Raw genomic sequence first — 12880 nt, 5'->3', positions numbered from 1 at the left:
AAGGGTCACTTACCTGATACGGGGTTGGGCGACCCCAGTTGAAAACACTGAGACCTTGGGCTACTTACTTAACCTCTCAGGCTCTCAGTTTCTTTTTATGGAAAATTATATTATAAAACCTACCATCCAGAGGTCTTTTTTGAAAGATATAAATAGAAAGCACTTAGCATAGCACCTGGTCCTTAGTAAGAGCTATTACCTCTTGGCCCAGATATTCTCACACAACCAGATCCATAATGGTGAATTGTGGGAAGAGCAAGTAAATTTACCAGTGTTTATGAATCCAGAATACCTTTCTAAAATGTGAACTAAATCTATAGACTTTCATGAGAAAATAAACTTCAAAGTTTAAAAATAAAATTTTAAAAATTTCTGTGAGTAAAGAAGTACTTAAATGTCTACTGGCGGTTCTGCTTGACCTCACATCACTCCTGGCAAGTCTGATTAGCTTAGGTCAGCCAGAGGAAGGTTCTTTCAGCTCTAATTGTGTGATCTTCTTTAGGCTAAGGGAAATGAAGGTAAGGGCTGAAGGTTTTTCATTCCAGCATGTCTACGGGTAAAATCAGAATTCTCATCAGCTCGAGTGTTAATTAGGGCTTTTAAAGAGACATTCCTTTCTTTTTGTTTTACTCTTAAATCCAAAATACTAACTAACCCTTAGAGATATTGAAGTACTTTCACAAAAGCTATATTTCATTGACAGAAGATATTTGTACAAAGCATATGCACTTTATTAAATACGTGTTGCTTTCCTTCTGAGTATTATAAAGTACCTGTAGAAGGATTCATGCATTTTACAGACGAGAAGCTTCATGTGGTTTAGCAACATTTCCTGTGCTTGCTGTTGAACTCTTGGTGGCATTTACTTTGGGGGGGATGGGGAAGTGCCTTTTTTTTTTTTTTTAACTTTTAGAGCATAAAAAAAATAAGACCATATTATAAAATCATACAGTAAGAGCTGAAAGCCAGCCACCAGAGTTGAATTAGGAGTTCAAGGCCTGAGTAGCAAAAGAGATGAAATTTCCTGTATCTCCTCACTAAGGGATGATAGTAAGGTTTTCCAGTGCTTGACATTTCTGATTGTGGGTTCATATCAGAATAATTAAGTTGTTATTAACATTTGACATTCTTAGAAACAAGTTTTATGTCTGTGTTCATCTCTGATAGATGAAAAACTGGAAGAGAAGATATTTTCAATTGGATGAAAACACAATAGGCTACTTCAAATCTGAACTGGTATGTTGCTGAGTCATGAATGTTGCTTTAAAAATGTTTGACAAGTGTTACACTGTGGTGATTATATAATTTCTTGTCCTGTTTTCTATTTTTAAAATAATTAAAATCTGGTTTTGAGAGGTATATGCAGTTCACTTTATTTTGTTGTGATGCTTTTGGTTAATGATATTTTTGTTAAATACATCTTAAATAATAAATACATTCTACCTTGAAAGAATTAAAAATATCAGAACCCCTCAGTCTATAGATTTCCTCTGAAGGCATTGGAGGAGGTGGTAGAAAGAATTAAGTCTCTGAAAGTCAACATTTGACCCTCTGATTTCTGCCTTCTCTTCCCTGCCCTCTCTTGATATTTTCTTTTCCATTTCAGATTGACTTTTAAGTTTCTTCATATAAGATATTTTTGTCCTATCTGAAGGTAGAATCAAAGATTGAAGGTCCATCTTTCACTTGTTTGAGTAACATCCTTATTTAAAATACTCCTGTCGTGTGACTGAGCTCTGCAATAGATTGTTGGATAAATTGAGTGCGATCCTACCTCTTCTTTTTATGGGACATTTGAGGGGGGAACCATACGTTTTATTTGAATGACGGTACCAGAGCAGCACTGTCCAGCTGAACTCTGCACTGATGGGAATGTTCCATTATCTGCATTGGCCACGTCTGCTGGTTACGTGTGGCTCTTGAGCACTGGAACTATGGCTAGTGCGACTGAGGAGCCTGACCGTATTTAACTTTAAAAGTAAAGCCGGTTGTATCTGGTATTCGTTAATTTAAATTCAAGTAGTTACACGTAGCTAGTGGCTACTCTATTGGACAGCAGAGCACTGGAGAATAGGAAGGGAATATTTAAGATTCATCTCAGGTGTCTGTTCTTCTGGAAGGCTTTTGGACTCTGGATTTCGTGGCTTCTCTTTACATACATGGAAGCTGATGCCCACACCTGTCATGATACTTCCCACTGGCTTTTGTAATTGTTTGCATACTTGTCTTTACCAGTTAATTGCATGAGCTTCTTGAGAGCAAAGATTCTCTTTTGTACCCTTTTATGAACACAGCACCTGGTACTTAGAAAATAATCAATAAGTGTTTTTGAATGAATAAAAAAATGACATAGCATAACAAGAATAGCCATTTTAGCATGGGACCCTTTCTTAGACTTCAAAACCTAAGAGCCTCAGTTGGAAGCAGTAGTTATTTGGTTCAAAAAGTACCAGCCTTGGTGTCTCAGAAGCTACCCTTGTGCTTGGTTGGCAGGTTGATTCGTTGCTTTCGGTTAATGCCAGTCCTCTGGGAGGAGTCCTTCCTGCACCAGACGTTCATTGAGCTCTCCATGGCCCTGGTGCACTGGGAACTGGGAATAAAGAGGGCAGTCAGTGATGTTCTGGCCTTCAGGAGTTCAGTTTTACCAGAGAAATTGACATGTCCCCTTGTCATCCACAGTAGTTATAATGAGACAAGAACTATTATAGAAATATTTACTATAATTTGAAAACCTGCATGTGGATATTATGCTATAAAGTTTGAGATGAAAGAATACTTGAACTATCATAGGAGGTAGGGAAATTATATTATGTGTATTCAGGAATATGTTAAGTATTTAGCAAACACAGATAAAGCTGAACACTTTAAATATAATTATTGACCTTTGTCAGTTACTAAGATGCACATCCCCTCCCCCCGTTTTAACATTTCTGAAATCTTCAGGTCTCTTAGGGATGCTGAAGGTGAGGGAGCCAGGCAGCAGCTGTGCTGTGTTGTCATTGCCTGTGTGTGCACAGCACCTTTGGGTAAGATCAGAAGACACCAGCACCAAAACCTGCAGAAAAGGGTGCTGGCAGCTGGAAGAAAATCTCAGGGACACAGTGGGAGATTCTTAGGAAATGCTGTAGTATCACCAGTGCTCTTTCTGGCCCAGAGAATAGTATGGAGTGAAAAGCACTGCGATTGATGGCTTCTAGTCAGAAAGTGAGCTGGGGTCTGAATGTGAGGTTTTAAAAAACCTTAACCCACTTATTTTGCCTATTTTTATATATGCTCAAGGATAATATATGATAAAAGTTGACGTTTAAAGTATAAAAGGGCTCTTTTACAAAACCTTTTGATCATGGAAAAGTTTGAACATAAAGTAAATAGATAGAATAGTATTCTGAACCCCTATATAGCCATCACCCAGATCTCATAATTATCAACACATGACTAGTTTTGTTTCTTCTGTACCACCACCTACTTCTCCCTTCCTATTTTGAAGCAAATATTAGGCATATCATTTCATCTGTAAATATTTTTGTATGTTTCTCTGAAAGATAAGAATTTAAAAGTTTCTTTCAGTAGGTATAAAAGATTTCAGCAGACAAGAAAAACTGGAGAAAATATTTAATAACATATATCACAGATAAAACATTAATATCTGTAATATGTAAAGAATCTTAAAAGTTGGGGGATCCTTCGTCACCCTGTTTTCCCTCTTTTCCTCCCATCAGTTCCTTACAATTCAGATGTAAATTTTCTAGGCGAGGCACATCAGTGCAGGTGTCCCAGGTGGTGGTGCAGGAGCAGGAAGGAGTGTCTGGAGTGGCAACCAGTGTGGGCGGCCAGAGCCACGCAGAAGAAGAGGCCGTCCTAGAGCTTACCTGCAAATGAGTTACTTTCTAAAACTTAAAAAATAGATTTTGGTTTTTTAAAAAAGTGTTCAGCCATGGTTTAATTATTTTCTTAGTACTGCATAAAGTAATGGTATGTCTTAAACTCATGGTGTCGTTTTCAGTGAAATACAGTGTATAGTATTTCATGAAATGTTTACTGTAAGTACTGTGCTAACTAGGAGCTAGTTATATCTTATGTGTGAACCTTATATCTAGTTTTGTAACCTTAGGTGAGGTACTTAATATGGCTAATCCTGTTTCCTCAGGTGAGTAATAGTGCATGTATTCTAGGGTTGTGGAAAGTGAGATAACACATTTAAAACATAGCAGATGTCCCGGCACTTAGTAAATGTTTAATAAATTGTGCTTGTTAAAATGATGTGTTCATATAAAAGTGATATTCCTAAAATGACAAATTTAACTCAAAGAAGCTGGGTATTCACTACTCTGGTACCCTCTGTATGAAAATAACATTCCAAAATAGGAAGTACTCCACTTACTGGGTATATAGGGGTTCACCAAGGAAAAGTCTGGTGGTTAATGGTTTTTAATAAGCTACACTGTCATTTAGCGCATAAATAATGTGAACATGGGTTATATGCCAGTTTCCTTGTTTCAAATCACAGTGTGTATCAGGTTATAGTATTTGAGCTATTCTGATGCTGGATGGTTCAAGAAGGTAGATTTATGTCTTAGATGTGCTGCAGGAAAGAAGCATGATTTTCGCATAGACCTCTAAATAAAACAACTAATGCTTAAAAGCATTTTAAGAATATATGTCATGTATCTGTTTATTTGCTTTTTTTGACAGGAAAAGGAACCTCTCCGCGTAATACCACTTAAAGAGGTTCATAAAGTCCAGGAATGTAAGCAGAGGTAAGCACCACCTCTGACTTGGTGTCTGACACAACTTATTATTACACAATATATAATTCCTTAGTTTAATTGATGTACTTACAGATGATATTTTTCTGTGTTATTGCTAGTGGGTTATGCTAAAACTTTCAAAACCTTCAGATGAAACAGAGTATTGAGATTTTTTTGTTTGAAAACTACAAATTAGGAAACAGTTCTTAAGCTTATTAATGGAAAGGACAAAATTTAAAGTGAACAGCTATCGTATTTGACAAATTGATGTATTATTAATTCTAGTATTTCAGGGTTGCTGCAATAGAGCTTTGTAAGAATGTTAACTGTGCCATTGTTTCTTTGAGCAAACTGATTTCTTCACAGTTGAAAACTTTGAATTTTAAAGTTGTTTTATGAACCTTTCTAAAAATACATACAACTATATAAAATATGTAAAATTTAATGCAAAAATAAATTGGAAAACGATCACTTAGTATTTCTCAATTAAATCAGTATTTTATCTCTAATATTTATTTTCTCATTGACACATATTTGGTACTGGGTAAAGAAGTGAAAGGAAACTATCAAACAACTGCTATTTAAGTACAATTGGAAAATTTTTTTTGTTAACAGTGACATAATGATGAGAGACAACCTCTTTGAAATTGTAACATCGTCTCGAACTTTCTATGTGCAGGTAGGATACTTCTTTGGAGATTATAGATCCTCCTAACAAGAAATAAATAATTTTAGAGGTGAAATAAACATAAATAAATGTGTTGCTCATAAAAATAAGCAAAAAATATGACAAATATAATTGCCAATTTAATAAAAAATGTTATATGTAAGATTATTGGCAGGTCATATGTTCAGCCAATAGGGGTATTCTTTGATGGAATTAAGTTTTATTTGGAGGAAGGGAAATGCTATTTAAGTTAGATGCTAAGTGTACTTTCAATTTGGATTATTTTTGCACATATTTTGGAATTTTAATTATATCACCTTTTGGTAATTTTATAAGAAGGGGGGCTCGAATATCCATAATAAAAGTACACAGTATATCGTATCATTTCACTAATGGTAGATAGTATCCTATGTTTAAGTTTAAAATACACTTTTTACTTAACACATTTATTTAGATTAGAAGTTTTTTAAAAGAACATTTGGTTTTGTTTTATAAAAGTTACTACATATGCTTATTGCAGAAAATTTAGAAAATACAGAAATATGAAGAAAAAATATTTTATAAACCATGTAGAATTCCACATTCAGGCAACCATTCTTTTTTTTTCCCTTTATTAGAGCATGTCTTTTTATAACAAATGGGATTATATGATATCAATATAGTGTTATATCCTATTTGTTTACTATATTATAGTCATTTTTGTCTACGTCGAAAATTCTCTTGGGCTTCCCTGGTGGCGCAGTGGTTGAGAGTCCACCTGCTGATGCAGGGGACACGGGTTCGTGCCCCGGTCCGGGAAGATCCCACATGCCGCAGAGCAGCTGGGCCCGTGAGCCATGGCCGCTGAGCCTGCATGTCCGGAGCCTGTGCTCCGCAGTGAGAGAGGCCACAACAGTGAGAGGCCCACCACACACACACACAAAAAAAACCAATTCTCTGAAAACCTTTTAGAACTATGCTCTCTTATATGAATGTTTCACAATTAAACTGTTTCTCTACTGTACTGTTACTGATCACTCATTTACATAGTTTTTGTACATTTACTGTGATTTAATGTGGTAGTGCACATTTTGTGCATAAATTTGCCTGAATTTCTTACTTCTTTACAATACGTTTTTAGATCGAGGATAACTATCAGAGCGTGAGCTTTTTTAAACCTCTTTATTTTGCCAAATTGACTTCTAGACTGGTGCTCCTGTTTGTAGTGAATGAAAGTATACTCTGCCTTTGCCTACTTTGAGTTTTTCCTTTTAAAAACTCTTTGTTAATATCATTGGTTCAAAAATATTACTTGTATCTTTAAAATTTTTAAACTACTAGATAGTAGAATCCAGAAGTAAAGGGCAGTACCTCTCCACCCCTCTGAGGGCCTTGTTTAATTGGATTAAAGTCATAGTAAGGTTTTTAATTCACATTGGAAGTCATGGTCCTATCAAGGAAGATGATGCTTTGGAATATGATGATTTAGGGTATTGTTAGAAATTATTATTTTATTTATTTATTTATTTATTTTTTGCGGTACACAGGCCGCTCACTGTTGTGGCCTCTCCCGTTGCGGAGCACAGGCTCCGGACGCGCAGGCTCAGCGGCCATGGCTCACGGGCCCAGTCGCTCCCGCGGCACGTGGGATCTTCCCGGACCGAGGCACGAACCCGTGTCCCCTGCATCGGCAGGTGGACTCTCAACCACTGTGCCACCAGGGAAGCCCTAGAAATTATTTTTAGAAAAATAACATATAAAATGATGTCACAGTGGATTTTTAACTGCACAATTACATAAATATTCATCTTGAAAATTCAAACAATATAGCAGTAGAAATGAGAAGATCTTTCTTTGACTTCTTCCTCTTCTTGTTTTCTCTCCATAATTATTCATATTGACACTTTTTGATGTGTCTCATCTTAAAACATTACATGCCCAACTTACATCTCTGTAAGTTACCCAGCAAAACCTGGTTTAAAAAAGTGATTTCTAAAAGTTTTTGGAAACCATTGCCTTAGAATGATTTTGTTGTTGACACTGTTAATTACCAAAATGAATACATTGGATTTATAGACATAGGAGCTGATTTTGAGGAAAAATTGAATGAATCCTTCCTTCCCCTTAGGCTGATAGCCCTGAAGAGATGCACAGTTGGATTAAAGCAGTCTCTGGTGCCATTGTAGCACAGCGGGGACCTGGCAGATCAGCGTCTTCTGTATGTTTCCTGTTCTCTGGGGTGATACTCCCTTGGGTCCCCTGATCCTGTCAAGTTATTTTTCTTCCTCTCCCCCTAATCCTTTCAGTTTCTTTCTGTTTTGAGATTTATCTGCATGTTGACTTTCATACCAAGTGGACTTGCAAAAAAAATAATGCATTTCTAATTTAATGCTTCCTGTAGTGTTATGTATACATAACTTTCTGTGCATTGTATTGTCTTAAATGCACAAGCAGGGCAACTAAAGAATGAACATTTCCTTGTTTTGTTTTAGGAGTTCTTACTTGTCAGTAGGTCCAGATTTGGTATAATTTTACCAATTCTTAGTATGGTATTTGGCCTAATCATGTGAGGCACCTTTAGTTGTAGCATTACACAGTTTTGTGAAGGTCTCAATTTCCTTTTTGCTTCCTATGATTTCAGTTTAGGTTTTTGCCTCACTAGTGCTGGAAGACAGTTGAGCAGCTGGAACTTTAAATAGAATCTAGTGTTCTCAGTCAGTATTTTCCATTTCATTCTCATTTTTTACTAGGTTAATTTAAAAGGCTGCTTTTTACTATCTTAATTATCTTTTTGGTAGTATAATAATAAAATTAAAACAGCTAAACATTCTCAGTAAGGAAAATGTCTTTACTTTTTAATTTATCATGTACAAGTTCATCATATAGGAATAAGATTTAGCTTTGGAATACTTTGGCCACTGATCTCTGATCTGAAAATACAAATTCTACTAAGGAATGAAGAACTTTCAGTCGCCTTGAAGTGCAGCACATTGGTCTGCAGAAGGTGGTCTAACGTGGAGCATGAGAGCCTTTAGTATCTAGACTCATTGATGCTGGATAGTCTGCACTTCCAGTATTTTCCTGCATTTCTAGTATTGCAGTAATATTGTCTTTTAATCATTTCTTGTTAGAAATGACTCTAGATCAGTAAATACAAATCCATTTTTCTCACTTTTAAAGTTATTCTTCTTGTATCCTGTTTGGAATGTCTCAGAAATTATTTTCATAGGTGTTAATTTTGTAACTGCCTGTGTTTTATGTGACCTTTTCAGCAGTCAAGTATGAGACTCTCTGCAAAAACAATGTCTGTTGGGAAGAGGAAAAGTTGGAGAAGGGCGTTTGTGTTTTGTGCTTTGTGGTGGGGGCAGATTGGACTCTCTAAGCTGTAACTATCAGCGGAACTTTCTCTTCCCCCCCTCCAGTACAGGTTAACTCTAATCTTAGCTTTGCACTGTGTTCCAGATGCGGCAGGCCAGAAGGCTGTCGAATCCTTGTATACAGAGGTATACGTCCAGAACTGGGGAATGCAGCACGTATGTGGGCTCTCACGCAAACGTGCCTTCTTACTAGAGGGCCTGGACTTACTCACTACTTAACAACTGATTCTGGAAAGTTGAGTTAACTAAACTGCCTTCTGCAGTTATCATAACTGACTTTGTCAACACTAACGCAAACTATTTCACTACAGTTATCAGGTTGGATACGGATATTAATAAATAAATAATAAAAAAAGAGACAACTTTACTAATTTAAAAAGTCATATCTACTAAAGCTTAATTTACTGAATTGCCACAAGTTTCAATTTCTGTATTTCCTGTATTTTGAAATTTTTTATACTACACCACTTAAAATGCACCTTTGTGGTAGCAGTTTGCTCAAACTCACAGGTGCACATGCATTGGATAAACTCCACATTAGTATAGTGTGCATGGTGTATTAAATCTCAGGTGAAATTTAGCCATCTAATGGGAATCTAGAGTGTTTTGTAGCACTTTGTTTTCAAAGCCACTAATGTCACAAATGAACACAATATACTAGGAGCTATATGGCAATGCATTTGGAATGGTCATATTTCAGGCTGTCTTCAGATTTGTTTAGTTAGAAGCGTATTGAAATTAATATTCACAACTGAAATTATTTCACCACAGTTTTAATAAATGCTTAAATATGTACCCTTCTCTGCCTTTAAAATCTTAAACCATATGAATGTATGCCATATGCAAAAATAAATGCCATTAAATAAGAAGTGAAAAGACTATGATATTATTGGTTGCAGTGAAATTCAGGGAACCAAAAACTTAAGTTCGTGAGGCTGACAGACAAAATAATAGGTTTGAAAAATGTTGAGTTTTGCTTATTAAAGAGATAATGGCCTTTTATTTTTATATTCTGCATTTTCATTTTTTAATCTTTCTAAAATGTGTGGGATAATTCCTAGTGTTTATTGAGAATAAACTCTTAAATAAAATGGTAAAGCTGGTAGGCCCGCTGTTAAACACAGTTCAGTTGCAGTTGGCACACTGCATTCCCCTTTAGGCTGAGTCTTCAGTGTCACCTACGAACTTTGGCTTCAGAAAAAAGAACTGTTGTTCTTACTGGGCGTGGTTGTTGGCTGTCAGCGCTCTAAACTCACTCCTAAAACTGCATTGCTTTGGGTAGGAACTTGCACATGTACGCTGCATGGCTCATGCTTCTGCTCTGTGTGTGTGTGTTTTGTTCTGTTTGTTTTTCAGAGAATAAAGTCTCACACTGAGTTACTAGCCTTGCCGTTAATGATTGCCCGTGTCTGATCAGCACCCCTCTTTGCAGGAGCATTCCCGCTGTCCTTCCGAACCCAAACACGCTCTCCTCTCTGCCGGTGCCACAGCAGCCACCCCGCGATCCACAGCCTCTCGCAGCGACTCTCTGGTCTCAAGCTTTTCCATGGAGAAGCGAGGATTTTACGAATCTCTTGCCAAGGTCAAGCCAGGGAACTTCAAGGTCCAGACTGTCTCTCCAAGAGAACCAGCTACCAAAGTGACTGAACAAGCTCTGCTAAAACCTCAAAGTGAAAATGGCCCTCAGGAACAAGATTGTGACCCCGTGGACTTGGATGACGCAAGCCTTCCAGTCAGCGATGTGTGAGATGGAAGCACGTGGAGCCTGACCCGCCTCATCCGCCCTCAGTGTCCTTTCAAGAGGCTTCTCGCCAAAGATGATAAAGGGGAAAGGGGCTTTAATGCATATAGTGTACTGCCTCATCGATGTTCTCTTTATAAGCTGGTAAGCCAAGAAGCTAGGGTGTGGCCAAACTCAATGCAATTTCTTTAAAAAAAGAAAGAAAGAAAGAGAAAAGCCCGACGAAGTATCTCAGTATCAGCTGTCTGAAGCTTTGTTCTCATTGGGATGATAAAAGTGTGTGTGATATTTTTTCCAAGCGAATTTGACAATTTAAATGTTTCACAATTTAAAACATGAAAAATGCTTATTAATTATTTTGGTTGTTTTAAAAATGCTACTGTGACTTCCAATTAAATGTTCAATCTCTACACATTCTTACCGGTTAATATTACTGAATGGAGTATTGCCAGACAAAAGGATCTAAACTCACGACGTCTGTGGTGCTGTAACATTTACAGTGCAGTGTGGGCAGTTCTGAAATGGTAGCCATGTTTGATGCTCTGGGTCTCAAGGTGAGCTGTGAGTTTTGCATAGAGGATATTATTGGACAGTTAGTGAGGGTCGTGTGTTGTACTGGGATGGAGAGAAGGGGAGAATTAGAATTCAAACAACCGTATCTCGGACATTTATTTGTAAAAGCTTAAGACGTGCAGCAGTCATTGCTTTATTCAGTGAAAATTATTTGATACGAAATTTCTTGGAGATCTGATTTTCTTGTCAGAGTTTTGTAAAATAGTTCTTATTTCTATATTTGGATCAGTGAAAGACCTCAAGTTTATGTGTAAAGACATACTGCCCTTAGTCATGCGATTGTAACCTCTGTGTTTTGTCACTAATAGCCTGTATTCAAGTGCCTGTGTTTTTTCATCTTGTTTAGGAATATTTTGAGATTAATGTGCTCAAAACCCCTACATGATTGGTTTTAAACTATTAGGATAAAATTAATTTTCAGTAGCATAGGTTAATGTACTAAATAACATACCATTTTGTGTTAGAGATACCAGAATGTTGTTATTCTACTATCTGTGCAATATATGTTTTAAAACACATATTTGACTTTACATTTAATCATGGGGATATCATAAGTATAAGCACCTCTCTAAAAGATCGTTAGTTTCAGGTGTTGAGTAATAGACCAGTTTGACCAAGTACTGTTTTTACGGTTCATTCTTAAACATTTGCTTTAAGAAAATAGTCTTGAATTTCACATGCTGCTATTTTTATGATATTTTGCCATATTACAGTACTGTGTTGTTTTGAATTCGTAAATGTCACTGTTTCTCCTTTTCATTTTCTAAGATGACTTCTTGTTTGAGAAAGAGAGGGGAGGGTGGATTTCTTATTACAGTTGTGGGGTCCAGAGGTTACTGTCTATTATACTAGAATTATCATAGCATCACTTTAAAAATCCGAATGCATCAAGAATGCACCACTCAACATTTTTATTCATAAGCTAATATTTTTAGAAGTTGTATTTAGATTCTTCCTTTTTTGCAGCTACACTTGAGAATGATAGAATGAAAAGGTTTTAAGTAGTTATCGCTTTCTCTGCAGACATATCCATTACAGCGGCTCCTTTAGAAAGCTCTTTTTTCATGAACACACCTAAGAAGTCTTGTGTAGACAGTTGGCTATTTCAGGAGCCTAATGCTGTTTTCTTTGGTACAGCTTTTACATTGCATGTTCATGTTAATATTTTGGTATTGGTAATTTGATATATTCCATAGTGGCAAAATATTAGCTCTATTTTGGGACTTTTTATAGAACTACCCTTGTATAAAATAGCACAGGGAAATGGTCTTGTGATTGTCAGAGTCTCCTAATATTTATCTCAATACTTTTATAATTCTATGAAAATTATTTAATTATTTTAAAACTTATACTTTTCCTGTAAATATGTCACATCTGAATTGTCAAAGAATTACTTTGAATACCTTAATATTTGCTGCATTTTTTTCTGTATATATAACATGTCTTCTTTCAGAATGGGAATATATGTGTGCTTCCCATTGTTTACTTTTATGTCTGACATCTTTATACATCAAACTGGTTGAACACTGTAATGACTTGAGAATAAATTGCTCAAAATTAATTCTAACTTATTTCTCATTTGGTCTGGTTCAGTTCTTGTGTGAACAAGTAAATAGAACAAGTACAAAATGTGTTTGGTTAATTGACTTGAATTTAAGGACAGATTATTTGGTAGACTTGGAAGGGTATAACTTGATATGAAATTGCACAAGGAAACATGAGTCTTTTTGGGGAAAAGAGCTTATTTTGCTTAATTAGAAAACGTGTTCTCAAAAGCAAAGTCAATTATTCTGGC

At 36.2% G+C, this 12880-nt stretch overlaps 1 protein-coding gene across 3 annotated transcripts in view; it reads left to right on the top strand.

The window, feature by feature from the left end:
- Window positions 1-12656, top strand: part of PLEKHA1 (pleckstrin homology domain containing A1) — a 58673-nt gene extending 46017 nt beyond the window's left edge. Inside the window, exons 8-13 of one of the 3 annotated variants that reach the window (XM_067709164.1) lie at window positions 1168-1236; window positions 4693-4757; window positions 5364-5427; window positions 7523-7612; window positions 8857-8927; window positions 10204-12656. In XM_067709164.1, the coding sequence (XP_067565265.1) occupies window positions 1168-1236; window positions 4693-4757; window positions 5364-5427; window positions 7523-7612; window positions 8857-8927; window positions 10204-10414 (570 nt within the window). In that variant the 3' untranslated portion in view covers window positions 10415-12656. The remainder of the gene's footprint in view (window positions 1-1167; window positions 1237-4692; window positions 4758-5363; window positions 5428-7522; window positions 7613-8856; window positions 8928-10203) is intronic. The other 2 variants (XM_067709165.1, XM_067709163.1) reach the window with 2 other exon arrangements.
- The last annotated feature ends 224 nt before the right edge of the window (window positions 12657-12880 follow it).

The sequence above is a fragment of the Pseudorca crassidens genome, chromosome 16, assembly GCF_039906515.1.
Source record: "Pseudorca crassidens isolate mPseCra1 chromosome 16, mPseCra1.hap1, whole genome shotgun sequence".
In the NCBI taxonomy this organism is placed as follows: Eukaryota; Metazoa; Chordata; class Mammalia; order Artiodactyla; family Delphinidae; genus Pseudorca; species Pseudorca crassidens.
This window is presented reverse-complemented; position numbering and strand designations above follow the sequence as displayed.